Below are 16,845 nucleotides of genomic sequence, written 5' to 3'. Positions count from 1 at the left end.
GTTGGTCTGAGACTCAAGCCATATTCTTTTTTGTAAGTTTATGTTCTTCTACTTGAAGGGCAGACAGGAAAGAGAGGGATCTTTCATACACTGGTTCACTCTCCAAATGCTCTGAAGCCAGAAATGCCATCTAGGTCTCGTATGTGGGTGGCAGGGGCGCAAGCACTTGAACCATAATTTGCTGCCTTCTTGGATGCATTAGCAGGAAGCAGAATTGGAAGCTGATGTAGCCAGGACTTGAACTTGTACCCCAACGTGGGATGCCAGTACCCTAAGAGATGCTGTAATTCATTGCACCATAACACCTGCTCTTGAGTCTATATAATTGTCTCTTAATCAAGGCTATTCAGGGAGCAATTTGTTTTCCCATTTACTGGAAGACTAAAAACATATAAGAGGTTAAGAACCATATCACTCAGCCAAACCCAGATAAGTAAATGTAGGTGTGAGCACTTGGCCTAACAGTTAAGATACCAGTTAGGACTCCTGCATCCCTAACAGTTAAGATACCAGTTAGGACTCCTGCATCCCTGATCAGAGTACCTGGATTTGAGTCCCTGCTCTGGCTCCTGAGTCAGATTCCTGCCAATCCAGACCTTTTAAGTATCTTGATAAAAGCAACATAAAATCCTTTTGAGAGCAAGTTAATGTTAATGAGCAGTGAAGGCTCAGTGGATTCCTGCCATTCAGATGCGATATATGGAGTGAGTTCCCAGCTCCTGAATTCAGCCTTGGCCTAGCCCCTGCTGTTGCAGGCATTTAGGGAATGAAACAGAGATGTTAGCTCTGTCTGTCTGTCTGCCTCTTGAATAAATAAATAAATAAATGTGAATAAATACATAAACATATCTCCTAGTCATGATGTATGGCTCATTTTAGCTTTGTGAATTTAATCTTTAGAGCTCATGGGAGCTACTTGGCAAAAAAAAAAAAAAAAAAAAAAAGTCGCTAACGTTTATAATGTTCTGCTGATAAATTTGTGAATGTAATTCAATGAAATTTATTTTCTTTTTCAGTTCTGTCGGGAGGACCGTTGCCTCAGGGGCATGAATTTGAATTGTATGAAGTTAGATTTCACTGGGGAAGAGAAAACCAGCGCGGTTCTGAGCACACGGTTAATTTCAAAGCGTTTCCCATGGAGGTAAAATAACGAATCATCTTGTAAAAATTTTTGCTGTCCAAGTAAAGTGTTTAGAGATTTACTGAAAAGGGTTTAGCTTAAAAGTAGATGAGCAGCTCATGAATTTTATAAGTTTAGGCTAAGATTAAAAAAAAAAGTCCTTTATGAAATGTAAGCTTGGGGCACCAGTTGAAGCTTCCCTTACAGTTTAATGGCTTGGAGTGTGAACATGAGCAATTGGCCATAAAGGCAATCTGTACTATTAAGCTTCCTCTTACTCTTATGACTGTTGTAAAATTCTGCTGCCTGTGCAAATTCAGTAGGTGCTATGAATAGGTGATGAGCTGAAAACTAGTAACTGTTGGAGAAATCTCAGTAGTGATTAAAAGCTTTTTAAAATTAGCAGGTTGGTTTTATTCACCCTGAACCATTGCAGGGAGAGAGAGAGGATTTTTGGAGAGTGATTCTTTTGGCCAGGACTCCCTCCCTATATACTTTCTTAATGAACTCTTAGCTGTCCTTTCTTCACCAGCCAGTTGTTATCTGTGTCTCCTGTGGACTTTTTCTGAGTTCCTTTCCCAGAAAGAATTCATTTGTCCCTTGCTGTGTTCCCAGGATAGTTGCTAGTTTGCTGCCATAGCACAGAATGGTCTGTGCTATGGGCTAATGAAGACAGGGTCTACTTTTCTTTTCTTTTTTTTTTTTTAAGATTTATTTTATTTGTTTGAAAGTCAGAGTTGCACAGAGAGAGAAGGAGAGACAGAGAGATCTTCCATCCCTGGTTCACTCCCCAATTGGCCACAATGGCCGGAGCTACTCCAATCCGAAGCCAGGAGCCAGGAGCTTCCTCCAGGTCTCCCACACTGGTGCAGGAGCCCAAGGACTTGGGCCATCTTGTACTGCTTTCCCAGGCCATAGCAGAGAGCTGGATCAGAAGTGGAGCAGCCAGGACTCGAACCGACGTCCATATGGGATGCCAGCACTGAAGGTGGTTGCTTTACCTGCTGTGCCACAGCGCCAGCCCCCAGGGTCTACCTTTCGTTGTACTTTTGACCCTCATCACTCAGTACACGGCCAGGAACATTGTGCACAGTGTTGGTTCTGTGTTGGTGAAGTAGAGGGGCTGCCCTTGGCTGCTCAGGCCTTGCTTATGTTTCTTTCCATGAAGAACTCTGTTCCCAGGAAGTCATCCTTTGGTGGCATGTCAAGTGTATTTGGCGGCTGCTGGGATGCCAGCCTTCTGTCTCTGCCATTACCAGCCACACATTATCTACTTAATGTTACATACAGAATTGTCGTGGCTGAAGTTCATTTCTGGAACTGCGCAGTGACTGGAAATCACGACTGTAATTTTATGTAAATGCGAGGTGTACTCTCAAGGATTACATTGAAACGTTTCTCAGCATGACTTTAATCACAATGTTTAAAAAACTCATTTGGAAGCTCATGATATTCCTGACTTTTAAAAAAGGCTGAAGCCCTCAAAGTGATGTGTTCAATGTTTTAAGGACAGAGCAGGGAAAGTCAAACCAAGAAGATGACTTATGGAATGGTGTGGACAGTAGAAGATGGTGCCTAGTCTACTGCCACACCACCCTGAACATGCCTGATCTCATCTGATCTCAGAAGCTAAGCAAGGTCAGGCCTGGTTAGTACTTAGATGGGGAAAGATGGAACCTAAAAGGCCTTAGTGGGGAAGGTGTTCACGCATTGCCTTCCAAGGAGCTGTTTCCTCCATGCATAGAAAAAACCTCTCATCTCCACTGCCTTAAAGCAGTGGCTCTGGCTGCTGCCCTATTCTCAGCCAGCCTGAGAAGGAAGAGTTCATGGAAGGATGTGTCAAAGAGGAGAGAGGATAGAAAATTGCAAATCGCAAGGAAGTGGGCAAGGAGGGAGTCAGGGCATGCTCTGGGTGGTTAGGCCTCATCCTGTTGTAGTTGCTGGTTTGGAAGGCTGTGTCGTCACTGGGTCTCAGTCGATCCTCACAAGAGCACCATAGGAATCAAATGTTTATGGAGAGATGGGCGTCACTGGGTGGGCCAGAGCTTCAGGATGAGACTCCAGTGGCTCTGCTGGTGACACACAGGACTTAGAGCTGTGGGGAGGTTTAATTCCATCCAGGCGGTCAGTTATCGGAGCTCTTTGCTCTGCAGTCACACAGCGTTTCCCCTCCAGATGTTCAGACTGGTCTGGCTACCTAGTAGCGTTTTACCTGCTGCAGTCCACTGAGCACAGCAGGGGTTGGTTTTCATGGGAGACTATGTTTTGGTGGTGAGATTTTGTTTCTGCAGAAATATTTATATTTAGGATAATGGAATTACTGAGTGTAATTTTTTTTTCCCAAATAAGTGATGAATGATACTATTCTTTGTTATCCCAGCTCACCCCTGACCCAGTTGCAGAGAATATACTTCCATGAGTGCTCCTAGAGCTGTGTCTGCTGGAGGGTGTAGGTGCTGTGGGTGAGAATTAGAGGGAGTTCCCTGTGCTGTGGGAAGCTGTGGATACTGAGCTGGATTTTAAGGAGGGGAGTGCTGTTGTGGTGGGGGGAAGCAGGGGAGGGGACTCCCTGTGGAAGAATACTGTCAGAGAGGAACAGGTTAACCAATTCAGTCTTAGGTAGATAAGACTGACAGGAGGTCATGGCCAGTGAGACAGTGCTGAGTAGGGGGACCAGCTACCCTTTGGGGTACATGATTTTTTTTCAGTGTTTCTTTTGAACACTACATAATTGAGGGCAATCCAAATAACATATCCATGCCCCTGTTTCATTTTGTTGATTTCACTTACAGTTAGAGGCATGGTTTGTTAAACAAACACTATAAACAAATATTTACTGTGTCTATTGCTTGTTGACACAGAGGAATGGCTTTCTGTAGGAATCCATCAATGCTTTTCCCCTTGACTTAAAAAAAAAAAGTATGTATTTATTTGAAAGTCAGAGAGAGAGAGAGAGAGAAACATCTTCCACTGCTGGTTTACTCCCCAAATGGCCGCAAAAATGCCAGGAGTCATGTGGATGCAGGGGCCCAAGCACTTGGGCCATCCTTGGCTGCTTTCCCAGGCACATTAGCAGGGGGCTGGATCGAAGTAGAGCAACTGGGTCTCCAACTGGCATCCGTACAGGACACTGGCCTTGCAGGTGGCAGCTTCACTTCCTATGCCACAATGCCTGCCCCACCTTGACTTTTTAAAATGATAAATATGTGTATAACAATGACTCTGAATGTATTTTTGATGTTACAGTCAGTAGCACTGACGCTGCTTTAAAAATTAACACAATCTGTGACTGTGAACAATTTCGGCAGCAGTTCCTTCAACTAACAAGATGGCTAAAGAGTGTCATTTGGTTTCTCCTCTTGAGATCTTTCATTTTCAGAAGCACACATGCCTCTACCACCATCTGATACTTCTCACCATGCTGTCATCTTGTGAACTTGAATTCTGGGGGCCAGTGTTGTGGCACAGCAGGATAAGCTGCCATTTGTGATGCTGGAATCACATATGGCAATGTCAGGTGGAGTCTGGCTACTCCACTTTTGATCCAGCTTTTTGCTAATTGCCTGGCAAGGCAGTGGATGATAGCCCAAGTACTTGGGTACCTGCCACCCAAGTGGGAGGCCAGGATGGCTCCTGGTTTCAGTCTGGCTCAGTTCTGGCTGATGTGGCCATTTGAGGGAGGGAACTAGTGGATGGAAGATCACTGTCTCTGTCTTTCAAGTAATGAAATAGTTAATTTTTAAATTTTACATAATTTTATTTATTTATTTATCTATTTATCCCTAGAAACCTTTTATTTAAGGTATACAAACTTGATGCATTTCATAATTGCAATTTTAAGAACACAGTGATTCTTCCCACTGCACACACACTCCCACTCTTCCTCCTCCCTCTCCTAATTGCATTCTTTTTTTATTAAGATATATTTTAATTAACTTTATACACATAAGATTAACCCTACACTAAGTAAAGAGCTCAACAAATAGTACAGAAATACCCGTTCCTTAACAGTTGAGAAAAGGGCTGTTCAAAGTCATCACATCTCAAAGTGTCAGTTTCACTTCTATAGATTACCTTTTAGGCACTCTATTAGTTACCACAGATCAGGGAGAACATTCGGTATTTGTCTTTTTAGGACTGGCTTATTTCACTAAGTATAATGTTTTCCAGTTGCATGCATTTTGTTACAAATGACAGTATTTCATTTTTTAAAATCTCTGTATAGTATTCCATGGTGTACATACCCCATATTTTTTTTACCCAGCTGAAGAGTTGATGGACATCTGGGTTGATTGCAATACCTGAGCTATTGTGAATTGAGCTGCAAAAACCATGGGGGTACAGATAACTCTTTCATATGCTGATTTCATTTCCTTTGGGTAAATTCCTAGGAGTGGGATGGCTGAGTCATAGGATCAGTCTATATTCAGATTTCTGAGGCATCTCCTTACTGTCTTCCACAGTAGCTGCACTGGTTTACATTCCCACCTGCAGTGGATTAGGGTCCTTTTCCCCCATATCTTCACCAGCATCTGTTGTTTGTTGATTTATGTATGAAAGCCATTCTAAGTGGGGTGAGGTGAAACCTCATGGTGGCTTTGGTTTGCATTTCCCTGAAGGCTAGTGATCCTGAACATTTTTTCAAGTGTCTGTTGGCCATTTGAGTTTCCTCATTTGAAATGTGCCTATTCAAGTCCTTTGAGCATCTTTTAACTGGACTGTTTGTTTTATTTTTGTTGAGTTTCTTGAGCTCTTTATATATTCTGGATATTACTCCTTTATCAGTTGCATAATTTGCAAATATTTTGTCCCATTCTGTCAGTTGCCTCTTCACATTGCTGAGTGTTTTGCAGTGCAGAGGCTTCTCAATTTGATGTAATACCATTTTGGCTTTGATTGCCTGTGCCCCTGGGGTCTTTTCCAAGAACTCTTTGCCTATGCCAATGTCATGCAGAGTTTCCCCAATGTTGTATAATAATTTGATGGTATCAGGTTGTAGATTTAGGTCTTTAATTCATTTTGAGCCAGCGCCGCGGCTCCCTAGGCTAATCCTCCGCCTTGCGGCGCCGGCACACTGGGTTCCAGTTCCGGTCGGGGCGCCGGATTCTGTCCCGGTTGCCCCTCTTCCAGGCCAGCTCTCTGCTGTGGCCCAGAAGTGCAGTGGAGGATGGCCCAAGTACTTGGGCCCTGCACCCCATGGGAGACCAGGAGAAGTACCTGGTTCCTGGCTTCGGATCAGCGTGGTGTGCCGGCCACAGTGGCCATTGGAGGGTGAACCAACGGCAAAGGAAGAGCTTTCTCTCTGTCTCTCTCTCTCACTGTCCACTCTGCCTGTCAAAAAATAAATAAATAAAATAAATAAAAAAATTCATTTTGAATGGATTTTTGTGTAAGGTGTAAGGTAGGGGTCTTGCTTCATACTTCTGCCTATGGAGATGCAATTTTCCCAGCATCATTTGTTAAAGAGACTGTCCTTGCTCCAGAGATTGATTTTAGCTTCTTTGTCAAAGATAAGTTGGTTGTAGATGTGTGGGTTGATTCCTGGAGTTTCTATTCTGTTCATTGGTCTATACATCTGTTTTTGAACCAGTACCAGGCTGTTTTGATTATAACTGCCCTGTAGTATGTCTTTTTTTTTTTTTTTAAAGATTTAGATTTATTTATTTATTTGAAAGTCAGAGTCACACAGAGATGAGGAGAGGCAGAGAGAGAGAGAGAGAGAGAAAGAGAAAGAAAGGTCTTCCTTCCGTTGGTTCACTCCCCAATTGGCCCCAATGGTTGGAGCTGTGCTGATCCGAAGCCAGGAGCCAGGAGCCTCCTCCAGATCTCCCACGGGAAAAATCTGGTATTGTGATGCTTCTAGCTTTGTTTTTGTTGTATAAGTTTGCTTCAGTTATTCAAGGTCTCCTGTGCTTTCATATGAATTTCAGCATCATTTTTTCTAGATCTGAGAAGAATATCATTCATTAACTAATGAAATAAACGAATCTTAAAAAAAATAAAAGAATCCTGAATTCTGCTATAAATACTCTAAATAAATGATGGTTCCTTAGCAAGAAAAAAAATAGTGCTGCGTTTTTCCTACTGTTATTTGAAAACGTAACAGATGTCCACATACTTAATATATTACTTGAAAGGTCTGGATTGCATTTAGCAGCTGGAATTCTTTTATTTAGTGTGTGTGTGTATGTTGCATTGTGGTATTTCATCAAGACATTAACAGGAATAAACGGTTATTGATTTAAGATGAGTTTGAGATCCACTAAAATTAATTTTTATCTGTCCTTCTGGCAGCTGTGGGAGCCTTTTATTTTCTTTGAACATCATTATTTGTTTTAACTCATGGAGCCCTACTTTAATGCCACATGAACTTTGCCATTTTGCTCGCACTAATGTGCTCTGTGAATATACTATGCCACTGCAAATATTTATTCTATTAGCATTAAATTTTATTATACATCTAGGAGTTCTGGGTTTAGGCTATAAGCTCACATTCAGTGTTCAGGCTGTGTTTTTTATTTTCACAGTTTGTCTGTGGACATCATCATTTTGCTGCTTCAACATAGCCTGGTTCTGTAGTCTGTATAACTCTCTGTAAATTATGGTTGACATTTATACATAAATAGCTACTCTAATAATTCTTGGGGAGAGTTCTTTCAAGGCATTTAGATTTTATGCTAGATCAATAAAGTAAAATTTTATTTTATTTAAGATTTATTTTATGTATTTGAGAGGCAGAGAGTCAGATGGAGAAGGAAAGACAGAGAGGGAGGGGAGGTGGGAGACAGAACAAGAGAGAGAGAGAGAGAGATCTCTTCCAGCTGCTGGTTCACTCCTCAAACATGCCTGAGCCAGGCCAAAGGCAGTAGCCTAGAACTCCATTTTGCCACAGTGAAATTCACATAGGTGGCAAGTTCCAAGTCCTTAGACCATCTTCTACTGCTTTCTCAGTCCATTAGCAGGGAGCTGGATTGGAAACCGAACAGCTTGTACTTGAACCAGTGTTCCAGGATGGGATGCTATGTGGCAATAGGTGGCTTAACTTCTTGTGCCGTAATGTTGGCCCCAAAGTAAAATTATAAAAAAGCATTGAGAGACCAACCACACAGCTGAGTTTTAATTTTTCTGAATACGAACGTTTCTTGATCTCTGCTATCACAGTTATTCGATAAATGGATTTGCAGTAGCTGGATGTAGACAGGGTATGGTCTGAGAAGAAACCCTCGATGATTTAACTTTCAGAAACTCACCGTAATCTGTTTGTCTCGTCTTGCAGATACTTGACAGTGTTGTCAGGGTGGGGCACTGATCCTGCCACACACCAGCAGAGGCTGGGGGCGGTGAGTGACTTTCTTCCCTCCAGGCCTAAAAGTCTAGGACTTAAGCTTATCTGGCCCACAAAGAGATCCATTTGTATGGTAGAACCAACCCTTATCTTTCCTTATATTATGTTTAAAGAGAGGCCATTTCTCTGTGTACTCTGAAAGGGCTCCTTGATAACTGAGCCACATGCCAGCTGTTTACGGGGAGTTGAGTGCATTAGGTAAACAGAAGAAAATGTTCATTGTGCAGAGCAGCATCTGTAGTTGTGAAGAGTCCAGGCCTTGGTTGCAAAGAGGCCACCAAAAATAGTGTGAAGATCGTATCTCATAACCACGGTGCACTGCTGATCCTAAATATTGTACTTGCACATCGCCCTGCCCTGCCATATGTTAGGTTTCTTCTTTTCAGGGAAATGGGAGTCGCTCCCTGATAAGTGTCCTCATAGTGAAAAGGACTGGATCTTGAGGGCTGCTGCATATTCACCTGTCGGAAGGATGCTGTTTGGTTTACTACTCTGAAGTGATCCCAGGAAGAATTTGCCTAGTGAATAGTGAAATGAGGGGGCAGGCATTTGGCCCACAGGTTAACAAGCCCATGTCTTGTGTCGCAGTACCTGGGGTCCATATCTGGCTCCAGCTGCTGACTCCAGCTTGCTGAAGTGCAGACCATGACTGACACACTTGGGTCCCTGCCACCCACACGGGAGACCGAGATTGGGTGCCTGGCTGCTGGTGCTTGGCTTTTGGCCTAGCCCCGCTGGTACTTGGGGAGTGAACCAGCAAATGGGAAATATCCTCTTTCTCTCTCCCCCTCTTTCTTTCTCTCTCTGTTTCTCTGCCTCTCAAATAAATACTTAAAAATAGTGAAATATGGTCTTTCTGTTATTTTACTGCCAGGTACATCTCATATGGAGTTTCAGGTTTGAGAACCCCTTGTAAAATAGAGTGACTTTAGAATTTGATCTGTAAGATATAATGAAAGTCTTTTAAGTTTGAAAGGAACTTTCAAGAATGCCTCATATAAACTCCTATGTAAGTTATGAGAAATCTGAGCTTCTCAGACGTTAAGGATCCCAGGGAAACTGACGGAAATCATAACGCAATGCATGAATGTAGTCTGCTTAATTAAATACTCCACTCCTCTCCTGATGCTCATTTTGTTTAGATAGAAAGAGACAACACAATGGGCTTTGTCCTTTGCCTGCACTGCCCTGGTGTAAATGTTTTTATGTCTGCAAGCTCCTGGAATCCAGTGTCATAGCCCCCACCATGAGGATGGTAGTGAGGCTTTGGCACCATGCCCTTGCTTTTCAGGCCATGAGGCCAAAACCAGAGTGGTTTTGTGAAGGCAACAGAGTGTGGTGTCAGCTGGCCGGTGGGACCCCTGCTGCTCCTGAGAACTAGGGCTGGGGTAGGGCTAATGGCGAGTCTGTAGACTCCTGTAAACTGAGGTGTCACAGAAATCTGGAGAGGAAGGTCACCCTCCTTGGAAACAGTCGATGAACCAACTTCTGCTCCAGGGAGTGCTTTTTTTAAAAATTTTTTTGTTTTGCTTTCCAAAACCGGTTTTTGCTAGAAAAGTCAACTCTAGTTTGAGATTGTATTTGCAATTGTAGTTATAATTTGGACTGAGGTTGTTTTGGAGGAAAAAAAGGAATGGCCACATTTAAGACTGATGCTGAAAGAAACAATTTGCAAATTGAACTTATTATTGTGACCAGCAAATAAGAACATCTTATCTCAAAACATAATAATTGTTATGATTATTTGGTACCCTGGCATCTCCTACAGGGCTAGCACAATTAGCAGATGAAGGAGTTAAAACTTTTGCTGTGGTCTTTGCAGTGGTCATAATTAGAGAAACTCCTCATATGTAAAAAAATAAAAGAAAAATGTTATGTTTCTTGAATTCTAATGAACATGTTCATTTTTACTCCATAAAAACATGGTTCCTGCTTTGATTCATAATGTTTTTCTTCCATTTATTAAAATGTATTCTGTGCAGAAACTGCACAGGTTACTGAATAGAAAATAAATTGTAACATTAAGCAAACAGAAATGTTCTTTCAGCTGTACCGCGTGATGGAGCAATCGTGTGTTCCCACTCCTAATGGAAGTGCCGAAGGCTGGCTTGACCTTTGGGTCCTCATTATGAAACTACTTTTGATTTTGTATTTGTAAGTGTTTCTTTCAATAGCTTATTCTTTCAGTTGTTTGAAGATACAGAAAAGGTGTTTTGGGAAACTAAATTTGAAAGAAGCATTTATACTACAACTGACTTTATGATATAAGGCACATTTATAGAAAAATTAAAGATGAGTCCCTGAAAATGAGTATGGTAGAGGGTTGTTGCTTATAAACTTGCTGCAAGTAGGAACTGTTTGTTTATTTAATTATAATGTTTCATGTTTATTTATTTTTGCCTACCTGAAAGGCAGAGCAACACACACACACACACACACACACAATGAGAGAGAAGAGAGAAACAGAGAGAGAGAGAAGAGAGAGATTTTCTATCTACTGGTTTCATCCCTAAATGCTCACAACAATCAGGGCTGGGCCAGGACAAAGCCAGGAGCCTGGAACTCCTTCTCAAACTCTCACATGGGTGATAGGTGCTTAAGTACTTGAGCCATCACTACCTACCTCCCAGGATGCATTAATAGGGAGCTGGATCATTGGAAGCAGAGGAACCAGGTTTCAAACTGACACTCTGCCATGGGATACAAGTTTCTCAAGCAGTGACTTAACCCACTGTGCCATAACACCAGTGCTCAGAAAGTATTTTTTTTTTAAATAATTAATTAATTTGAAAGAGAGCAAGAGAGAGTACTTCCATCAACTGGTTCACTTCCCAGGTGGATGTAACTGCCAAGACTGGGCTGGGCCAGGCCAAGCCAGGAGCCTGGAAATCCACCTGGGTCTCCTTGTGGGTAACAGGGGCCCAAGTACTGGGATCATCTTCCTCTGCTTTTCCAGGCACATTAGGAGGTGGATTGGAAGTGGAGCTGCCCGAACTCAAACCAGTGCTCCAGGGGCAGCTTAACTTGTTGAGCCATAAGCCGGCCCTTCCAGGAAGTGTTTTAAATTCAGTTCTAACTTCTAAATCCTACAGTAAAATACATCTTCTCTCAATAAGCCTTCAGCTGATAGAGTCTAATTTGAATATATAGTTTGCAGTTGGTGGCCATCTCTAAACAACTCCTATCTATCCATCCATTCGTTCCATTTCATGGGAACCTACTAGGAACCTGCTGTTCACGCCTTGGATGAGTTGCAAAGGAGACAACAATAATGAGTGCAGTAGACACTTCAGGGAGTTCTTCATACAGTGGGAGAGTCCAAATGCAGTGCATGTGATTCGTCTCTTCCTTGTTTTCCTAAATGGATGAATCTTTAGAAGATTGTGGCATTGAAAAGACTTCACCCCTTCAGCCTTGTCTATGCAGTGTGCCAATTCCACCCACTGGAAGCTAATTAGAGGAGGATTTTTCAGGTCATTTATTAAAATGCAGATATGCTATTTGAAATGGAAATGATCATCAACTGCACATGTGAAGGGCGGCATGCCAGGATGACCCTGTTACAGGTTGTTGTAGGCGGGATTAACTTCAGTGACCTGACACAGAATCAGTGAGACACAGTTTAGGAAAGATCTCGTGATGGGGAAACCTTAAGAGAGATACTGGTTCTGGAAAGCCGCTAAAGAACATGATGCAGTGCGTGTGTGCATGTGTGCCACACCGTGAGAACAGTGGGGCAGTGTGGGAGAGAGTCAGGTGGAGGAACCTGGGTTTGAGTGAATGCTCTGTGATCTTGGGCAAGCTGGTGAGCGTGTTCCAACCTCACTGTTCCTCTCCATAATAAGGACTAGAATATAGACAGAGGGTGGCAGAGAGCAGACCCTCTGTGTTTCCTGTGGTTGGGAAGATGGGAGGACATCAAGGAGTGGCTGTGGCTGTGGTGAAAACACCCCAGGGGGAACAATGCCAAGTACAAATGGAGTAAAAAGTTGGAACCTCTTTTCCCCTTGAAGATGTACCCTCCCCTCTTTAGCTGAATGTGTTGTGTTTCAGAAGTCTAATCAATATGACACTTCCTGGCCATTTTTCCTGACACATCTTCTTATGCTTATACATTGAGTGTACAGAATTTAGATTATCAGCTTGTTTTGTAGTGAGAACAAATATTGGCAGGTAGAAGATAATTGGGCAATGGCTGGCGCCGTGGCTCACTAGGCTAATCCTCGGCCTTGCAGCGCCGGCATACCGGGTTCTAGTCCCGGTCGGGGCGCCAGATTCTGTCCCAGTTGCCCCTCTTCCAGGCCAGCTCTCTTCTGTGGCCAGGGAGTGCAGTGGAGGATGGCCCAGGTCCTTGGGCCCTGCACCCCATGGGAGACCAGGATAAGTACCTGGCTCCTGGCTTTGGATCAGCGCGGTGCGCTGGCCGCAGCGCGCCAGCCGTGGCGGCCATTGGAGGGTGAACCAACGGCAAAAGGAAGACCTTTCTCTCTGTCTCTCTCTCTCACTGTCCACTCTGCCTGTCAAAAAAAAAAAAAAAAAAAGATAATTGGGCAGTGGTATGATGAAATTTCTCTTTGAGTCTCAGGATACTGAGATTTTTTTGAAAGCTCTGTAAAACCATATAAATATATATATATACACACACACATATATGTACAGTACATATAATGTACTATTATTATATATAATACATATGTTTTTATATGTATTATATAATAAATTTTATTTATTTATATTTATATATTATATTTATTTATATTATATAATACATATTATATAATACATATGATGTTTATATATATACAATACATATATATGTATAATACATGTTATATATATATTTTGATATTTAAGAGTGACAGCTTAAAATGGCATGGGGCTGTTAGTGAGGTAATTGTGCTCTTCCTACTGCTGTGCTGTGGCTGAATATATTTTCTTTTAGCTTTCTGAGGGGTGTGCACATTAGAATTTCATGATGGGATCCTGTAACAATATGCCCTGAGTTCTTTAGGCAGTTGGGCTTTTTTTGTGGCAAGGTTCGCTAGGAGGCAGTCTGCTCTGCTGGTGTGAATTATTAGTTAGGGAGCGCTTCCTTCGGATTCCAGCTCACCATGGTATTTGCTGACTTCTGTGTGGTTGTTTAACTTCATTTTTCCTTCATTTGTACATCAGCATAAGAAAATTGTACTTACCCTTATGAAACTTAAGGAGAGGCTGTAAAAATTGATAGCGTCATGATGGAAGCACCATACGCTGTGTTTCATGTGGGTGGTGAAAAGTGTTTTAAACAAAATAGGGTATTCCCTTGAAGTGCTTTTGAAAAGCACTTTAATAATATAGTAAGGTATACCAGATGTAAATGTTACTTTGGGCGATATAGTTTGTTTGGTAGCTTAGAGTCTTTAAAATGAAAAGAAAAATAGAAACTGGCATTTAAAATTATCAAATGAAAACACCAAATATAGAAGGAAGACGTTTATTCTAAGACCTGACCATGATGAAGGGTGCTCCCCCACAAACTAATGTCTTTACTTGGGGACTCAAAAGCAGGGACATTCTCTAAACCCAGCTTAACCAGTCACTTAGGCCTCTGGATAAGAGAGTTTATCAAGTAGAAGCAAACCAATTTATTCGGCTCCGGAGTAGATGTTTTTCCCGTGAACATTCCTGGGAACTCTACAGTGGTGAGTTCTCTGAGGGCAGCCAGTAAAGAGCTCTGAAGAAATGAGGAAACAAGGATCCTCGGAGTCGCCAGGTGAACAGGGCACCACCTCTGCTGTGGATGGAGCTAGGCTGGAGACAGAGCTGAGCTGAGAGAGCAAAGTGTCTGTCCAGAGTTAGGCAGAGGGGGTGACACGGATGGTTAGGGGCAGTGGCTGGGGGGAGTGTCTGGGAAGGAGGAGTGAGGTCAGGGAAGATTTATTTGCTCCCAGAGCAGCTGGGATTTCACCGGAGTTTACAGAGGGAGGAGTGGAGAGGAAGGCCACCTTTGTTTAGGGAAATCCCTCTTTAGAGAGACTGGGATCAGGGAAGAGGCATTTCCTGTTTCTGGGAGTGAAGCCTCACAGCCCTCCCAGTTACCCTTTAAAACTGCAGGCACAGGACACCTCTGGGAATCAGGAAGGAAATCCTGTTTCCTTTTGTTGCAGATCTGTTCTTTTTAACCACCTGGGAACTCAGATGTCCCTTTTTGCTGTGTTGTTCCTAGGATTGTCAACAGAGTTTTCCACTTTCTAAAAGAATTGGGGGGCGGGGGGTGGCGGGTGCGGCAAGCAGGGATTTTAAATCCTCTCAGGCTTTAGTTTTGCTCCCTTTCCCCTCAGAATTTACTTAGGTGGGTTTTTACCTAATTCACCAGCTCAGACTACGCAGGTCACTGTTTGAGCCTTGGATATAACTAAGGGTGGCTTATGGATAATTCACTTTTCAAAAACTGTGACCAATCCACTCCTATCTGGGCCTTAAATTCCTAATATTCCTAATCCTCTTCTGAATTTGGGTTGTACAGCAGTGGGGTTGGTTTGCAATGAATTTTAAACCCAAATATTACTTATCCACCTTGTTGTAGAGAACAAATATTACAGATTTTTATCAGTGGGCATTGTTCCTAATGAACTTCTCAGCACTGCCATTCTTTAACTGCACTCCCTATCTCGCTGGTTTCTAGCTGTTCTAGAGCTTGACTATATTAAGGGCTTCTATGTACGGGCAGTTTCATGGGTCACAGAGGAATGAAGTCTGTACCGTTACTTGTGGGCTGTTAGACCTTCCTCAGCTGAGATCCACTGGGCTGTAGTTCCTTTTCTTCCAGGGACCCTTTTCCTCACTGGGGAATGAGAAGGAAAGTAGTAACCCTAAACAGGCTTATCTTGTAATTCCATTTTTAAAAAAGATGTATTTATTTATTTGAAAGGCAGAGTGAGAGTCAGAGGGAGAGACAGAGAGAAACACAGAGCGAGATCTTCCATCTGCTGGTTCACTCCCCAAATGGCCACTATAGCTGGGGCTGGGTCAGGCCGAAGTCAGGAGCCAGGAGCTTCTTCTGGGTCTCCCACATGGGTGGTAGGGACCCAGGAATTGGCTTATTTCCCAGATACATTAGCAGGAAGCTAGATCTGAAGCAGAGCAGTAGGAACTTGAACCAGTGCTTGAATATGGGATGTACATGTGGAAGGCTGGTGCTGTGCCACAATGCCAGTCCCTCCCACAAGTTTTTTGAAGTACCCTACTCTTAACTGAATTCTGACTGTTCGTTAGCAAACATTTATTAACTGTGTTTAGAACGAAACCTTGTGAAAAACATACAATGTAAGAAAACAGCATTTGTTTTTAATAAATTTATAGTTGGGAAAAGTGGAAGTAGAGAGAAACCTGGAAAACAGTAGGATTGCAGGGTTAAATAACAGCGGGAATCAAATCACATGGAGGAAGCAACTACTGTGTATTTGCTGCTGTGGTTGGCGCTGAGTGCACAACAATGAATGGGAAATAATCTAGGCCTCAAAATGGTTCACCTTCCCCTCCTGGTGGCAGACATAAGAAAAATGACTGATGTCTGCAGATAGCTTCAGGGGCATGGGATCCAAAGGGGAACACAAATCATGGAAAAATGGACTTCTGCAGGGCTCAGAGAAGACCATAGAGAGAAATGGATATCGGAGCTGGGCCTTGACGATGGAGCAGTTTTCTGGATAAACAGAGGCGGAGGAGGCTACTCAAGTAGCACGAGCCAGGGCAGAAGTTGTGATCAGTCCCATTGTACCGGCAAGGACACTGGGGGTGGCCCTGTAGGCTTCTGCAGCCAGGTGGGGAGAGCCGGACTCCTGAGAATTAGACCCCACCTTCTTGAGACAACACGGATCCACTAGAAGTTTTCAGTAGGAAGAGGCTGAAGGTGTCAGAGGATAAAGGAGGGAGCGAGAATCAGGGATGAGGGGAAACAGAGACATGGATGGAAACAAGAGTTGGGTGTGAGAGAGACGGCCAAGAACAAAAGCATAGGCCTGATGAGTGAGTAGACAAGGCCAATAGACTGAGAAATGGCCCTTATACAATAGTTATTACTGGGCTGGAGACATTGCAATAATGATGGTACAATTAAAGATTGAGATCCCAAATCTGAAATACCTGAGGCCAGAAACATTTTGGAATTTTTTGGATTTTTCATATTTGCATATATGTAATATCTTGGGACCAGAACCCAAGTCTCAATACAGATTTCATTATTGTTTTGTATATACCTTATACAAATAGGCTGAAGGTAACTTTATGGAATATTTTAAAGTATTTTGTGCATGAAACAAAGTTTCCTGATGGGGAAACTGGTACTTGTGGTACTATGTTGGTGATCATAATTTTGGATTTTTGGAATATTCAAGAT

General features: G+C 42.7%; 1 protein-coding gene across 1 annotated transcript in view; it reads left to right on the top strand.

Moving 5' to 3' along the window:
• The window catches only part of CA8 (carbonic anhydrase 8), a 125,497-nt gene that overhangs the window by 18,012 nt on the left and 90,640 nt on the right, over positions 1–16,845 (top strand). The window contains exon 3 of the mRNA XM_051843756.2: positions 1,017–1,141. Coding sequence (XP_051699716.1) covers positions 1,017–1,141 — 125 coding nt within the window. The remainder of the gene's footprint in view (positions 1–1,016; positions 1,142–16,845) is intronic.

This window comes from Oryctolagus cuniculus, chromosome 6, assembly GCF_964237555.1.
Source record: "Oryctolagus cuniculus chromosome 6, mOryCun1.1, whole genome shotgun sequence".
NCBI classification, from domain to species: Eukaryota; Metazoa; Chordata; class Mammalia; order Lagomorpha; family Leporidae; genus Oryctolagus; species Oryctolagus cuniculus.
Note: the sequence above shows the minus strand (reverse complement) of the source record. Positions and strands in the feature narration are given on the sequence as shown.